General features: G+C 41.2%; 1 protein-coding gene across 9 annotated transcripts in view; it reads left to right on the top strand.

Moving 5' to 3' along the window:
* The window catches only part of Phkb (phosphorylase kinase regulatory subunit beta), a 195669-nt gene that overhangs the window by 123855 nt on the left and 54179 nt on the right, over positions 1-17635 (top strand). For all 9 annotated transcript variants that reach the window (XM_087594802.1, XM_087594801.1, XM_087594800.1 and 6 more), the window contains 6 exon segments: positions 8868-8923; positions 9782-9875; positions 15067-15150; positions 15580-15684; positions 16635-16717; positions 17106-17196. In XM_087594802.1, coding sequence (XP_087450928.1) covers positions 8868-8923; positions 9782-9875; positions 15067-15150; positions 15580-15684; positions 16635-16717; positions 17106-17196 — 513 coding nt within the window.

The following is a 17635-nucleotide window of genomic DNA, read 5'->3' as shown; positions in this document are numbered from 1 at the left end:
ATTACTTCCTCTGCATTCATTGCAGAACATCTGTGTATCTTTCCATACCATCGTCTTGAAATAAGAGCCACACCTCTCCCTTTGCCTGTGCCTCAAAGTCTGGCCTATTGATCTCTTTTCACAATAGTTTTCTCAGGATTCGTAATCCAGTGGTAGTAATGCCTTGAATGACTAGTGGGACGTTTAGCTCTCAAAAATAAAATTAAACACCTGATATTTAATAGTGTCCCTGTGTAAGCACAATTCTTTCATTGATTTTGGTTCAGTAAGTTGGCTTTTCTTAAATGCTTAAAAGTGTGAGAAAGTGTTAATCATCATGAGACAGCTATGAAATAAATATGAAGATATAGCCTATATTCTATGTACTACATGTGAAAAGAACACCATGAATTATAGTCATTAAGAGGAAGACAGCGCCAGGAGTATGCTGTGCTTTCCATAGCTATGTGAGAGATGAGGATGGATGGATGGATGGATGGATGCATGCATGCATGCATGCATGCATGGATGCATGGGGCAACTCTAGAAAGAGGACTGAATAATCTTTGCAATTTTCAGTTTGTGAGATGATGGAAAACTGGGTGAATGAAGTTGTGATTGGGAGACATCTACTGAAAATGTTATGTAATTAAAACTTGTGTCTTATGGTGAATTGCCTATTGAAAGGCATTAGATTAAATGAAAGAACAAGAAAGAGAAAACTCTAAGGAAACACCCGCATTAAGGTTTTTCTGAACACCCTTGAAACTTTATTACACTGCTTATTTATAGTTCCCAGGTGCAGATCTTCTCCTGCTACTACTTTGGCCTGATTTGAGTAATTTAAAAACTTAAATCTAGACAGATGTGCATGCAATGCCTTAATTATCGTCTCACATTCTGAGTAAGATGAATTGCAATTTTAATCTAGGTACTACCCAGCTGATAGAAAAGGCATCCTGTAAATGTTCTTCTATCTACTTAGAAATGGTTAATATTGTAAATTAATGTTAAATGTGTTTGTTATCATAGTGGGAAATATAAAAAAAGCAGCCTGATTTTATTTATAGGCATGAAAAATTTTAATGAAAATATTTTCAACCATGGTTTAACATTAATCATGATTAACATGTGTTACATTGTTTATAGAAATTTAGTATGATTATGTCCTATTGTTAAAAACAACCATATTTGCAAACATTTTCTGTGTATGTTTAGGATTTATATATTGTAACCTGGAATACTAAAACGTGTTTTCCTTACAAACTATTGAATGATTACCAAGGTACCATGTCCATTCCTAGTGTAAAAACGGTCCTTCCAGTCTGTCAGTATATAGATCATTCATAAACATTTCCCCCCAAAATGTCGTAAAGTAATGTATGAGTGGCCATTGTCGCTGTAAGTGTTTCAGACTCCGCTCTATGCTCCCGGCTGACACACACATAGCTCTGCATCCCCCATGCCCCACCCAAGAGCTCTGGAGCTTCCACAAATAGAAGGTGTGCACATGGAACCATCCTATCTAAGCTGCCATAACTAGCTCAGTGGCTGGGCACTTCTAAACCTCCCCGCAGCTAGCACACATTCCCCTCTGCTGTTCTTGGGTTAACATTTTCTAAATCTGTATCTTATCTTTGCTGCTTGTTTCCTTCTGGGCAGCCCTCCCATGGGGCTGCTTTCTCTTTGAACCTACATTTCAGCCATATCAGCCTCCTGCTCCTTGATGGTGTGGCCCATCCTCCACCCATCTCCTTACTCCCTCCTCCTGTCTGTGTTTCTTACCTGTGAATCCTAAAAGTCCTGCCCTCCCCCCTGCCCAGCCAGGCAGGCTCCTGCTGCAGGTGTGTACACTCCCAGGTAAGCACAAATCTAACCCCCAACACCCAGTGACTGAGAGGAACCTGCTCTTGCTGGAAGAATTGAAAGATATTCAAACATTCTGGTGTTTGGAGCTATATTTAGAAGAGATCAACTCAAAAGAGTCAGATGTGAATAAACAGAAGGATTGCAGTCTTAACGTGATGGACAGCAGGCAGAAACTTGAGCTGGATGAGAGTGACAGCATTTTGTAGTGAAGAGTTCTAACATAAACAGGGAGGAGAAGGTTACACCTAGTTTGTAAAAGTCCTTTCGAAGTTTTGGCTTTATTTGGAAGACACTAATTTGGAGAAGAGGGCAGACATCCTAAACACTTCATAGGAATGTCCATTCTCCTATCCATTATTCTTCTTTTCATTTATTCAACAAAGATTTTTGGTAACCACCTTCATGCAAGTCAGTGACATAAGAAGATTAACTTGGCTATAAACACAGAAGACTGTCAGAGGCCAGTGTGAAGAAGAAAACCAAGGAAGCTGTTGGAGCAATGCCAGAAGTGTGGTGGAATTGGTGGTCTTTAATTCTAGTGTTAAATGTGTGTGGCCATCATAATTAATACAGTAGATATTTTGCTTTAGGTTTTTTTCTTTTTCTTTTTTTTTCCTTCCTAGCACTGGAGATTGAGTCTATGGTCATGTGTATACTGGACAAGCAGGTGCTGTACTAATGGGCTATATCCCCGATCGTAGACTTTCATTATTTCCAGTGTTTAGATTGGTAAGCAAAGGTTGCCTGAGATAAAGGTGGCTTGAGGAAACATGTTGCAGTTATCAATTAATCCTCTCAAATCGCCCCAGTGGCAGTGGTGTGAGTTCCTCACTCTCTGCCTCAATGTTCTGGGTTCCTGAATGAAAGATACACACATATAGCTTTATATTTTAATATGTCTTAAACAGCTCAATGGCTGGGCTACTGCTAAACCTCCACATGGATAACACCTCTCCTGCAATATTCCTGAGTTATTGCTTACTAAAGTCTATTTTCTATTGTTGTTGCCTTAGACCCAGTCAGGGGTGGAGAGGGCTGGGGCCTCTTCCCCAGCTTTATATGTTGGCTGTCTCTCTGCCCTTTACTTCTCAGCTGTGACAGCAACTTCTTTCTCATCATGGCAGCTAAATCTATATTTCCCCACCTTCCTCTGTCCTCAGTGTGGAGCTCCTAAAAGTGCCGCCTATGTCTCCCTGCCCAGCCCTTGGCTACCAGCAACTTTTTTTTTTTTTTTTTTTTTTACCAATCAAACCCAGTTGGCGGCAGGGTCCCTCAGCATCTTATGTGTGGACATTGTGGATTTTCATGTAATATTGGGGACTAAATTAACATAAAATAAATAGTATTAGATCAACTCTGCAACATTTACCCCTTCTCATCCATTAAAAAGGCCTTTTATCTCAAATATACATTGACCATAGTTATAGCGCTTATGTAAACTATAAGGTATGACATACACTTACAACATCAAGTCCATCAATTTTGTCAAATTAGGCACATTACTCTAATATCTATTTTAACTTAAAGAGTTTACAATTCTATGTCTGAATTATGTTTTGATTTTAACTTATATGTCCACTTGAAAACCATCCCATCAAATCTAGGTTATCTTTATTAATGTTAAACAATTTAAGTTTGATTCATTAGACTATAACTAGTCTTCAACCCCATCAGAGATCCAAGAATGAATTAATTACCTAAATGTATAGGAAGCACAAAAACATAACTTCTAAAACTTAAACTATTGAAGCGACAGCTGACTATCTAGACAGTTCCCCTATTCCTCAAAACGTTGAAGCATCAGTCTTCAGCCTTCTGGCCCAGAACCATCTGACAGACCTTAAGTGAAGCAGGAATTATGAAGGACTGTCTCACCCATTCTTGGCAGAGCTGAGCTTTTGACTATCTCGTATTATGTGTCCTTTTTTGGACAGTTTTTTTTTTTCCTGTAGATGAATTAGGGCAATTTTTTTAAGATTTACTTATTTATTATATATAAGTACACTGTAGCTGTCTTCAGACACACCAGAAGAGGGCATCAGATCTCACTACAGATGGTTGCGAACCACCGTATGGTTACTGGGAATTGAACTCAGGGCCGCCGGAAGAGCAGTCAGTGCTCTTAACCACTGAGCCATTTCTCCACCCTGAATTAGGGCAATTCTTGTCCAGGGGCTACCTACTTTGCCACAATTGGAGCAACTCTATATGGAGGTTTGTACTAGCTGTTTTTATGTGTCAACTTGACACAAGCTAAAGTTATCACAGAGAAAGGAGCCTCAGTTAAGGAAATGCCTCCATGAGACCCAGCTGTAAGGCATTTTTTCAACTAGTGATCAAGGGGGAGGACACAGCCCACTGTGGGTGGTGCCATCTCTGGACTGGTAGTCTTGGGTTCTATAAGAGAGCAAGCTGAGCAAGCCAGGTGAAACCAATAAATAAATAACATCCCTCCATGGCTGTGTGTCAGCTCCTGCTTCCTGACCTGCTTGAGTTCCAGTCCTGACTTCCTTTGGTGAAAATCAGCAATGTGGAAGTGTAAGTTCCTCCCCAACTTGCTTCTTGGTCATGATGTGCAGGAATAGAAATTCTGAGTAAAATAGATGTTATGATGCTCAATATCTTTTTGAACTGTGAAGGGGTACTGTCAGGAGTAGACATGTCTTCTAGTCAAAAAAATATATTAATAATGAAGTGAATTTAAATGTTATATTCTACAGATTTCCGATGCTTCTGAAGACTATGTACTTATAGTATATGTGAACTGTTAAACCTTGACTACTCCTAGCTATTTCTATTTGAATAATATTGAAAGCACTTTATTATAATTAAATCAGAATCTAATATAACCACGAGTTTACTACTTGGCCCCTAACTTGCATTACTTAATCATCCTAAGCAGTTTGTAATGGCAGCTATTAGAAGGACTCCTTCTAAGCCTTGCATTTTTAAATGAGTTGCATAGGCACAATGCCTGTCCAAGACTAACAAAATTAATTTTAAATTTTGTATCAATATATAAAGATTTAAACCAATGAAAACCTCAATCCTGTATCAATATATAAATTTTGTACCAATGTAAGATTATAATTTCAATTTTGCATCAATTATAAAGATTTCTACCAATGTAAGTTTATGGTTATACAATGTTTTACTTAAGAATAAATTTAGTAATCTATTCCATATATCTAATTTTTTATAATGTTTACTCTATCCCCCCTTTTTCCCTTAACCTCCTTCTTTTTACCTAGGAAAGAAAGGATAGAGAAGAGCAAAAGAAAGGCAGATATCTCCAAGTCTAAGCTCTCTATTTAGTTTCCTCCATTTTCAAAATTATGACCATTTCCAAATCACCCCTTAAAATGACAACATATCTATAATTTATAGAATAACCATAACCAGACAGTCAAACCTAAGGAATAGGGATGACGATTTTATGTGACTTCTTCCTGTTAAATAGGTGCAATGAATGTGTGTGTGTGTGTGTGTGTGTGTGTGTGTGTGTGTGTGTGTGTGTGTGTGTGTTTAAAGGGGTAGGGAGAGGTAGGAAAATTGGATAAATTGGTTAGACTTAAGAAAGCTTGATTTTGAATCTGTTATCCAGTCTCTATATATTTGAAAGGATCAGGGCTTGACTGAAGCTCTCTGACTGGATATGTCTGAACTGGATATGGATGAACCAAGGTCACCAGGAACCACCAGCTATTCCTGAAGCTGTTCTGGGAGCAAGTATCTGGAAACAGCTTCAGGAGGCTGGAAGCTAGAACAGTAGATCATTTTAGCATTCCTGAGGATGATTCTTGTCAGAGTTGCACATTCTGTAATATATGAGTCTTTTAACCAGAATTTTAGTATTAAGATACTCATGGATTGTGCAAGGCACACAGATCAGTTAAGGATGAATTTTTGCTCCTTGTTCGAGCAGATAAAAGACAACTCTTTTTATGAGTTAATTTGATCAATAATCAATTATAATTATTCTTCAAGCATTCCATGTGAAGGATGACATGATGAATCTTAAAAATCCCATAACCAATAAGATTTATTGTCTGATTTTAGCTGAAGATTTAGCTTAAGGTATTTTTACGTCTAAGCCAGTTACAGGCCTGTTCCTATGTGGAGAAACCAGCAAATCATGCTACCTGTTACAATCCAAATCAGGATTTAAGAAAACATTTTAAGGTCTAAGAAAATATTCTTATGTTTAAAAATACAAATTATGATGGAAAGTGATTTATGTATAAAACTAAGTCACTAAGACAAGATAGATGGTGGAGTGCTTTCTCCAAGTTGCCAGATACAAATGGACTGGACACTGTGAGTGTCATTCTGACCTCATGGTTTTCATAGTGTTTGCATTGTATGTAATTTAGTGATAGAAGGAGACAGAGCCTTTTAATGGACTAAAAGGGAGAAATGTAGAGAAAATCTTTTAAATAAATTTAAAACTAATGAGGAAATGAGCCAAAGCCTTTGGACTTGGCATTCATTAATAAATAATCTTAGAATTGTCATTCTGGGAGCAGGGGCTGGAAAGAAAAATGGATTTAACATTTTTATGAGTTACTTTCTATTGATTGAATAACAATAAATAAAATAACAAAATTTCTGGAGCTGGCATGATCTATAAGGTAAACCTCGAGGTAAAATGCAACAATGGAGCAGGAGAGACCCAGGGAAAGCAATTCCATAGTAGGAAAGAGAAGACCCCAGAGGAAGGGATCAGGGTTGAGACCCATGTGATGAGAAGACGTTCATTCAGTCATCTGTAAAGAAAGCATACTAAGTAAGTACAGCCATTGCCAAAGCCCTGTGATGGGAGCTCAGCTGTGAAAGGGCAGAGAGAGCTCAGTGTCACGAGAACATGGTAGGGAATAAGAGGAAGATGAGGTGGGCAGGAGCTAGAGCAGGACCGTAAAGCCATGGAAAGCAGTTTAGTTCTTGTCCCACCGGTGACAGGAGAGCACTGGGGCGTCTGTGCGGTACGCATGTGGGGTGAGGTGGGGAATCAGTGACAAATGATGGGCTTACACTTTTTGAATACTGTCTGAAGACTAGACTTTCAGGGATCTTCTCTGGTTTTTACAGACCTGTCTGTAGGATGGCGGTTATGAGCAGACAGAGTTGAGGTTGGAGCAGATAGAAGAGTTAGTTGACTACTAAGTGGAGGACCATGGAGCCTTAGAGGCGGGATGGAGAGATGGAATGTGTTTAGGGCGTGTGGGGTGAACAAGCGTTAAGAAGCCATGCACCACACTGTAGTGGTATAAGAAGTAGGCTAGACGGGGTTGAATCCCCACCTTGCCACTTACTGACTTTGATTTGGCTGTATAAATATTGGTTTTGTGCTGCTGGGATCAAACACAGGGGCCTCACTCATTCAAGGCGTGTGCTCTGCCCAAAGCTATGCTCCCAGCCCCTGATATGTTTTTGTTTTTGTTTTTTTAACAGTCTCTGCCTCAGCTTTCTCATCAGTATGAGAATCACTGTAATGTGCTGGTCAAGTGAGTTTGTGAATAAATGAGGGAAACAGAAAATAATGGTACCATAGTGCTGCTGGAAGGAGAGGGAGAGAAAGAGACTTTTAGAAGTTGAAAATATTACATTAGAGAAACTATCACTCAGAAGGGACTAATTACCTTCTCTTCTAATTAAAGCAATTGACACAGCAAAATTGCAATCTTTAAATAGCAATTGGTTTTTAAAGAAAATGGTTCTGACTTGGATAGTGAAAGGAATGGACTTGTAGTGGTGCTACCCCTGCCGAATGCTTTCTGGAATTCATGATGACATGAATTCCAACTCCTCATATGCTGGCTTTCAGTACTGTTACGATCTCTTCAGTCCTAACCAAGTCCTCACTGTGATTTAAGGTACAAAGGCTGTTTTAGCTCTCAACACTCAGCCATCCCAGTGGCAACAGTGTTAACACAAACACGTGTGATTCAGAAGGAAGATGGCAGCTGACCCCTCAGTCTGTGGCTGCTTCATTGTTTGGTGAGCTGTATGTTTTGACTTGCTGTTTGCTGAGACCCAAGCATCTTCATCCCAGAGACAGTGACTCCCAGTTCTCATCAGCTTAAGGCCTGCATTTGTTGTTGGAAATCTTCACTTGGAATACTTTACTTTTCTCTCTGTTTTGAGAAACAGTCATTTACAAGGTCTTACTAAGGTCTTAGTAACCTTAGGTAAGGTTACTAAGGTAACCTTAGTTAGGTGTGCTTGAGTTTCAGCATACCGTCTAACAGCATACTGTCGGGATGCTGGACTTGCAACTGGGAAGTGGTTGTATTTGATCAGTACGTCCAGAGCTCCCTAACACTATTAATTCACACAGGCTTGAAACTGGGTTCATCTTAGCATATATTTAATCATATGTGTGTAATATGTATTATAGCGACTCTTCCCACACGAGTAACAAATTCCCAGTACGATCTTTAGTTATAACTACAAATGCAATGGCTGATATTTAGTGATCATGTCATATAGCTGAATGTGTAGGAACTATATATTAGAAAAAAGCTATTTGATATATATCAAATATTATATACATACATACAAATACCAAAGGAAAATTGGCTAACAGCAAAGGGAATAATCTTATATATGGTTAAGATGTCAAATGAACAGTTTTTACTCTGTCATTTTTTTATGGAGAGCACATAAATTGAACTTTTTATTTTTAGTTCCTCATCTTCCCTTCAGAGTTAAATGATGGAAAATTACTCTCGGTCCCCAAACTACTCTTATGCATCATTCAAAAAAGCCCTGACAGGCTGGCCTCTCCAGCGGTGATGAGATTTATGACTTTACCTCCTCGGTCTTCCGTTACTCTGTCTATGCCATCAAATTGATTAGTAGGCAGTGGTGGGCGAGAAAAGAAAGGCAATGCTTAGATCCAGCTGCTGTCCGTCACTTTAATGAACCTCAGAGATAGTTAATATTGTCCTTGATTCTCATTATAGCTGGCATGGCCACATCTTTTTTCATTGTTTCTCTTTCCTGTTTCTGCCTTGCAGGGCCCACTGGAAAATGACTTGGTGGTTCATGTGGCACTTGTAGCAGAAAGCCAACGGTGAGATGCAGATGAGTGCTGTGTCCTTCTGTGGGAAAGGGAGGGGGTGCTGCTTCATGTTTATCATATTGGGGGTGGGGGGATGCTTGAGGGTGGGGGTGCTGTGAGGGTGGGGGGTGCTATGAGGGTGGGGGGATGCTGTGAGGGTGGGGGTGTTGTGAGGGGGAGGGGTGCTGTGAGGGTGGGGGGTGCTGTGAGGGTGGGGGGTGCTGTGAGGGTGGGGGGATGCTGTGACTGGGGGGGTGCTGTGAGGGTGGGGGGATGCTGTGAGGGTGGGGGTGTTGTGAGGGGGAGGGGTGCTGTGAGGGTAAGGGGTGCTGTGACTGGGGGGGTGCTGCTTCATGTTTATCATATTGAGGGTGGGGGAGGTGCTGTGAGGGGGAATGGGTGTTGTGAGGGGGGTGCTATGAGGATGGGGGTACTGTGAGGGTGGGGGTGCTGTGAGGGGAAGGGGGTGCTGCCTCATGTTTACCATATTGAGGGTGGCAGTAGAAATAAACCTTGGTCGTTTCTAGGATATCATCAGTGTGACCTTACATGTGATGAAGTATACTTTTCATGTTTAAGCATGGACATTAACTTGAGAAATTAGTGACCATAGATTACAGAGATTACCAAAATCATTGCCTGCCTTTCTGACTGCCCCTCAGTCTCCCAGTAACTTGGGGAAGAAGCCCTTGAGGTCTTTGGATTCTGGGATACATGGTGTATTGCAGATAGTGACAGAGTTATCATATGTTCCAAGCCAGCCCTGTCTGTCCCTTTTACCTCCTTCATTCATAGTTCCTGAACTATAAATGCATTGTCTAAAAGTAGCTCTCTCTTCTTCCCTGTCCCCTTCACCTCTGACCTCTCTAGCCTTCAGGTCTTCCTCAATACTTACGGGATTCAGACTCAAACGCCCCAGCAGGTGGAGCCTATTCAGATCTGGCCTCAGCAGGAGCTCGTGAAAGTAAGTGATTCTGAGACTTCCCCTGGCTGGGCGTGGAACAAAATGGTTGGCCTTAATTCAAAGGCAAAATGCGTAGTTAAGTTTAAATCGTGAAGTCTTAAAGTTGGTAATTAAGGTGACCAGTCCACTTTATCAGACATTAACTTAAAAACAAAATGAACAAAATCCTTCCTTGTGTGTATTTGTACATTGTATTCATGGGTCCTGTTGATCTCTTTTCCTGTTAAAGTCAGTTACTGACCTTGGCTAAGCCCTTTAAATAACAAATCAGTTTCAATTTTAGTTGTCATGTATAAAATTATCATTTATAGTTTATTTTCCCTCATGCTACCTTAAAACCTCAGTTTTTTAAATATTTTTTTTCTGATAATCACTGCCCCCACTCCCCTGCTTTACTTTTTGGAAGATGAAATCAATCTTACATGTGGGTTTGGTTTGTTGAGTCTAAAGAGATTAAACGAGAATGTCTGGCTTCGATGTGGTTGCATGCCTGTTTGGAACCTTTCAAGTGCACTGGTCTGAAGATGGCCGAGGCCCCTATGTTTGTGGACGCTCCTGATTTTTGGAAATGGAATTATCAACCCCACTAGTTATTTATAACCTCATTTTAATTAGTAATTTGTTTCAGAAGTCCAGAAAGGAAGTTTTTATAATAATACATCTCAAGTAATTAAGGTTAAATTGATATAGAAGACAGTGTTCATAGCCATGAATGTGATTTAAGAATGAAGCTGTGGGTTAAACAGGGAGGTGCAGTGGCCCATAGTCCGTGGTCATCGGACTGGACTTGCCAAAAAGATAGCATGAACGGAAACCTAGGTTTCAGGGCACCAAGGGTACTAGCTCTTAGAGAATCACTATTCTTTAAAATGCATCGGCCTTTGGGCCACTGAGATGGGCCTAAGGATAACTCACCCCATGACCTACACCCCCAGACCCACACTGGGCAAGACAAGGTGTCTTCTGATCTGCACCTTGCTATGCTGTGCTGTGCTGTGCTATGCCACGGCACGTGTACCCACACAATCAATTAAGTTTAAATATATTAAAATTTTATGTGCATCCCTTCTCTTCCCATCCACGCAGTAGAAAGATAAGGATTCTTAAAATAGGTAACACTTAGAATTACTTTGAGTGGAAAACCCTATGAGGGATAGAGGTTTGTGTTGGTTTGTTTTATGATAAACAAGACCAGGAGCTGAGTTGCTGCAAGGAGAAAAGGTGACCTAAAGTGGGAGAAAGGAGTACGAGAATCCAAAGCTTCGTGTCTCATTGCTGGCTACAGGCTGCTTCAGCTGAGATACGTCATGGGCTCTCACTGAAAGTGCTACAGAGTAGAAAGGAAGGTTAGTCCTGGTAAGGTTGGCCTTAGAGCAAATTAACCAAATCTCATTCCTCAGGTCTGGTTAAAGTGGAGTACGTTTCTAATGGTAGGTGGGCGGCCTCCTACCACATGACATGCAGCTCTTACATGAAAGGCCAGGCATTCATTCACCAGCGACCAGCTGCATGTGCAAAGCACCGAGGACCACCTAAGTGACCTCCGAGTCGAGTGATGCTTATGGCATAGAAAGCAACAACAAAAACCACTTATTACAGTCCCCTCTGAGAAGAGCTACAGTAGGTGTTCGTACCAACTGCGGTGTGATCCCAGACTGTTGTAAAAATATAAAAATAAAAAGTAAGGATTGTCTTTTACCCTGCTAGGTCCACACCGCGGTGCTCCAAGATATCTGCTAGATATCTGGTGGAAACACAGCCCAGCCACACACTTTCCTACACTCAAACCCTCACATAAAAGAACACACAACACAATAATCTTTGACCCAATTGGTAAGATATAATTGCCCACTTAAACATACAAAGCCCGATACTATCCATCCCTTGAGAACATTAATAACAACCTGTAAATACACAGAGCAGAATCTTAACATCACCTGCCATGGCTTCTCCCCCCTCTCCGTCTATCCTCTCTCCCTCTCTCCCTTAGTCTCCTCCTCTTCCTTCAAACTTCTCTCCAGCCCATCCTTCCTTCTCCTGCAATGACAGGCCTCCTTCTATCCTGTACCTGCCCCTCACCAGTACTTTACAAATTCAATGGGGAGGTGGTTCTGGTGAAGTCACCTGAGTTCTGAGTCCTTGACTAGGCAGCTGTCCTGGGGCAGTGGAATTAGCATCAAAATACAGATAACTCCAGGGCAAACCTCAACACTAGACAGTAGAAAGCACAGTTGTGCAGTATCTGAATCAGGCATGTCCGACTACACTTCACTGTCTTAAACATGTTAGCAAACGATGCATACTTTGGTGGTGGAATATGACTTACGACAGACTTAAGAGCAAGAGGCCGGCCTCCCTATGCTGGTGTGAAGATGGAAGATTGACCGATCGTGGCTACATCCTGCCTTCCAATCCAGCTGCTGTGTGGGCTTCCTCCCCTAAGATGTTGTTAAAACCACCTGTTTTAAGTCTGCCCTTTAAAAGAAAAAAAGTCTTCTCACTAACTTTATTTTGAGGCACACGTCTTGATGGCAGTTGCTGCCCCTTCTGAGAAGCTGCATCCTATTTCAGCACACTAACAAGGCATAAGGACAGGCAGCTGGGAGCAGGGCTTCTGCCTTGTACGCTTGAAGCTTGTAATGTGGCTGATGACTGCATCTCGGTGATCTGACTAGGAACTTAGGGTGAAGCATGTCTGTATTTCCAAGTGGTTCGCGCACTCCCACGGATTTCGGCACCCTCGTTATATGGGTTTATATACATGGAGGCCGCCTTACTTACCAGGCACCACCTACTCGACTGTCAAAGCTCCCATGTCATAGTTCAGAACAACGGAGAATCCTTTCACGTAATAAGGAGTAGCTTTCCTACCTAAGTAAGCGGAGTTCAACTTGTGCATCCTTATTGGTTAATTTTACTTCTGGCCCCCAAAAAATATCACATAATTTAGTCATGCTCTTATTTAAGAAAATGTAAAAGTGTTTGTGGGAAGGTCTATCAAACCTTCTGTCATGTGCTGTAATCTTGCTTTAGAGTCCCTGATACCTGCACAATTTTGGCTATGGGAGGTCATCCCTAATCACTTGCTCACCTGGCCATCCATCCAATATTTCCTGAGGACCAGCCATGTGCCAGGCACTGTGCCAGTCAGACCATACTTCTGAAGAACGCACGGTTCCAAAGGAGAAATAGCACAAGAGCTCAGTGGTGTGAGAGAACCTATTACAGCATCAGTTACTTACCTTCCACCGAACACACGTGCCAGTCATAGAGCAACCCGTAGCTGTCAGTTCGCTCCTTTTACCCAGGAAATCAAAGCCTTACTTAGGCTTGGAGGCAGGTACCCTCACCTACTGAGCCGTTTGGCCAATCCCATTTAAGTCTTTTTAAAGTGACAAGTATAAAATCAATTAGAAGAAAAGATAGAGGAGCGTACTTTCCTAGCTTACCAGGGCAGAAAGGCCACACTTACGATGCCAAAAAAGCAGTTTAGAAGATGACTGGCAAATGTCACTAAATAAAGCATATAAACCTATGATATCAAGCCTGATTGTGGCATTTTCTAGTCAAAAATATGTTATTATTGGAACACTGTGTAATGTAAAAAGTATTTTTTATAATTTCGTTTTTTCTCCCTGCTACTTAGTTCCCAAAGCAACCACTCCAAGACTAATCATTTATTATTAAATGCGTGGGCCACAAGCTGTAGCTTGTAAACGTATCTAACCCATTCAAACCACTCTGTGTCTACCGTTTGGTTAGTTGCAGCTCCTTCAGTCCTGGCACACCTCCGCGTCTCATCAGGCCTCCTTGCTCTGTCTTTTCCCATCTCTCCCTGGTCTCTCCCTGCAGCTCTTCTTACTCTCATGCTATTTCCCAGAATCCTCTCTTCCTGCCAGTGTCCCACCTCCTATTTCTTGCCTCAGCTCATTGGCCATCAGGCTTTTTTATTAACAGGTGATGCTTCTAAGAGATTCTCTCTACAGTGTAATTCTCCGATTTTCTCACATTGAAACCTGAATAAACACATTTACTTCAAAGGGTAAAGCTCTCTATCTTACAAAAAAGAAGGACAAATACTCAGCAGACAGGGAAACACGAAAAATCAAGACCCTACACTGGAAAAAAAATGCCAAAAAATATTTGAATATATGAGGATGAAAGTAAAATGAAATATCTTTTCAACCCAAAAGACTGACGTAAAAACCTATGTAAATTTTACATCTGTATCTATAGAGAGAGATAAACACATATATAACATAACAGAGAAAGAGAGGGGCAGGGAGAGGGAGAAGGTAGAAAGCTAGGTGTTACATTTCAGAAAGAAAGGGCAGTCTCTTTGGTCAAGCAAGTCCATTTGCATATCCAAAGATAGCACTTGAATTTTTTTTAATAACAATTTCATCAGGAGGTGGGGGCTATATAGGTAAAGGGCTTCCTGGTTGGAGGTTTTCAGCTCTTGCAGACCCAGTTACTGCTATTCTACTGTGGCACCCTTCCTGCCCTCTAATGTATCTGTTTGTACGTCTTGTCTGGACACCTCCGTAATAAACTTGATAACTAGGAAACAAAAAGATTATATATTATGAATACACATTTATGTAAATGTGCACTCATTGATCCTTCTGTATATTGCGAGCGTATATTTAATCTGTGTCCTTTAAGAATCTTTTGATGCTTCTTTAGGTTTACACAGTAACTTACACACCCCTTTCAAAATATACCAGAGTCAAATAATTGTTGTATAAGGTATGAGAATAAGCAAGACCAACATTTTTGGTTGGAATACTTTGAAATTCAGGTAATCAGAAAACAAATTAGTAAAATAATTTCATTTTGATAAAATATTTTTAATAACTTTAAGTGGATATACACACACACATATACATATATATATATATATATATATATGGAGAGAGAGAGAGAGAGAGAGAGAGAGAGAGAGAAGGGAAGCATCTGTCTCTTGAATTGCTTTATGAATCAAAGCCTAGCAGGTTGTTCTGGTCAACAAGTATTATAACAGTGTTACAGTCTAGAATGTTGTTAATTGAATCTAAAAGTTTTGCTTTGAAAAGCTCAGTGCCCGCCCCCAACCCAGAGTTGTTTGGCTGTGTGTTGGTCCTAGCTGGGCCTCCCTGGCAGCATTTCTCTACAGTTGCCATTGCTAAGCCAAGTATCTTATGTCTTGCAGGCTTATTTCCACCTGGGTATCAATGAAAAGTTGGGTCTGTCTGGAAGGCCAGATAGGCCCATTGGCTGCCTTGGTACTTCAAAGGTGAGAGAGTGCTTTCCACATGGAGTGCTGTTGGGTAGTAATTCTGCATGGGGAAGTCATGCTTGGCCTCTGGCCATCCCTGTCACATTCCATTATGGACTTGAGGCAGTTATGTGAGTTACAGTTTTCTGCACATCAATCTTACTTACTGTGTGTCGTATTATTGAAGCTTCCTGGGATAAATGAACATCTCACTGCTGTGCCTTTGCTGAGCCTTGTAAAGCATTTGTAACAATATGTACTCAGGCATAGGGGTTTCAGCCTATTTACTGTCACAGTGACTCAAGCAAAAACTTTAAAGTTAACTCTTTATGGACTTCGTGAGCTATCATTTGCCCCTTCAGAAATAAGCATCTGTGTTAATTATCGTTGAGACTCGGGGCGCCGTGCCTTGTGTTTTGCACGTGTGCTTTCTGTTTCCTCTTTCAGATTTACCGCATCCTAGGAAGGACCGTGGTTTGTTACCCTATCATCTTCGACCTCAGTGATTTCTACATGTCTCAGGACGTTCTCCTGCTCATAGATGACATAAAGGTAGCTCTGGGCAGAGGTGACCTTGTTCACACTGGTTTCTGACAGGTGTCTCAGACAGAGGATTCCTGGGTGTCCATGACGCTGGGCTTCATCAAGTAAAACATGCAAATAAAACAGTGCCTTTGCAGAGTTTGGAATTCTAGCCACACTAAATGAAATCCCACTCTTCTATAAGTGATAATGTTTAAAACTATGCTTGTGTGATACTAGTAGTTCATCTCCCTTTGAGAGAAAAATTAGAGTAATTTTACTTGTGAAGACTGTCCAGTAGGATCTTGACTAACCCATAACTGTATGGTTAGGATCTGTTCCACTCTACTCTGTGTGGAGAGAAGAGAGAACCGTGGCCACAATACCTGGAGCCAGACTGTGTCTGTCAATTCCTGACTCTATTTACCAGCTGTGTGTTCTCAGATGTTATTCAGCTCCTGTATACTCTGATTTTTCATCTGTAAAACCAGACAATCAAAGGGCCGTTCTGAGTGATCAATGAATTAATTTGTAAAACAGTCAGGTACATGGAAAGTTTGTGATGGTGATGGGACTCCATAGCCAATCAAAGCACTGTCCACACATCACGGATGGTTTCTACAGATGTGGTTCATTTTCTTCTGCTTCTTGGTACTAATCCATAGTGAAGAGTAGTGACAGTCTTCTGAGTGATGGAGCAGGGGAGTGACTGTTTTTCAATTCACTTATGAGCTGCACTTTGTTAAGGTGAGAAAGAAACATGACGGGAGGGAGAAAAGAAAGGCAAGAATAAACACGAGCTTCAGAACAGAGTGCAGGTTTAAAGTAAGAAGGAGTCTTTGCTTCTAAGTAGCCTAAAGTATCCCGGGTTTGATTATAAACTATTATAACCGTTCTGGGCCCTTTGCCTCTCAGTTAGGGATCCCAGCAATCTCAGACACTATTCCATGACATCCTACCTCAATCTAATTTTTTGATAGAATGCACTACAGTTCATTAAGCAGTATTGGAAAATGCATGGACGCCCACTTTTTCTTGTTCTCATCCGGGAAGACAACATAAGGTAGGTTGATGAAAAAGCCAGCCACAGGACTGAAGAAATGGCTCCACGCTTAAGGGCCTACATAGGTCTTGCAGGGGACCTGAGCTCACTCTTGCAGGGGACCTGAGTTCACTTGCCAGTACTCGAGCCAGTACTTACAACAGCCTCTAACTCCAGCTCCAGGGATCTCATGCTCATCTGCCCCCTATGGGGACTGCATTCACATGCGCACACACATAAAGTTGCACTTGCTTTATGCCATTAACACAGAAAGTTAGAAAGCTGAGCCTCCTGGTATTTCTCTATTCTTAGCATGCTGCGAGCTCTTTTGCATATATAGCAAATGTTTCTTTGTTCATTTTGCTTCCTATTGTTAATAAGGTTGTTTTGTTTATCTTCTTTATTCTAGAGGTAGCAGATTCAACCCCATATTAGACATGCTGGCAGCCTTTAAAAAGGGGATAATTGGAGGAGTCAAAGTTCATGTTGACCGTTTACAGGTAGCCTTCTAAACTTCACTACTTCTGGTTTAGGACAATTCATCTGCTATGCTTCTCAATGTGTTTTACAAGTTTCATTCTGTGCTTACCGTCCCACTCCTGTTGTCCCCGACTCAGTTTGTCCCTCTGTACCCATCAGGTGCTTGAACAGTGGCTGCTTCTTAAGAGAATTTCAGACTTTGGTAGCTCAGCTTCACTTTGGTATTTGTAGAAACAGGTCTATCAGTAGACTAATGACTTGCCTATAATCTTGGGTTTCTACAGGCATTTTGGTTATCTCTTGGTCATATGGGGTTTTGCTTACTGAACTGTACTGTCCAACCAGGAGAGAGCTTTGTCCCATCCAAGCACTACAGCATTACCAGCACAGCTCCTAAATGGAAGCATCCATTGGTCCCCAGGGAGAGCACTGGTGCCCCTTAACACCTCTTCCAGAAAA

Source organism: Rattus norvegicus, chromosome 19, assembly GCF_021556685.1.
Source record: "Rattus norvegicus strain SHRSP/BbbUtx chromosome 19, alternate assembly SHRSP_T2T, whole genome shotgun sequence".
NCBI lineage: Eukaryota > Metazoa > Chordata > Mammalia > Rodentia > Muridae > Rattus > Rattus norvegicus.
This window is presented reverse-complemented; position numbering and strand designations above follow the sequence as displayed.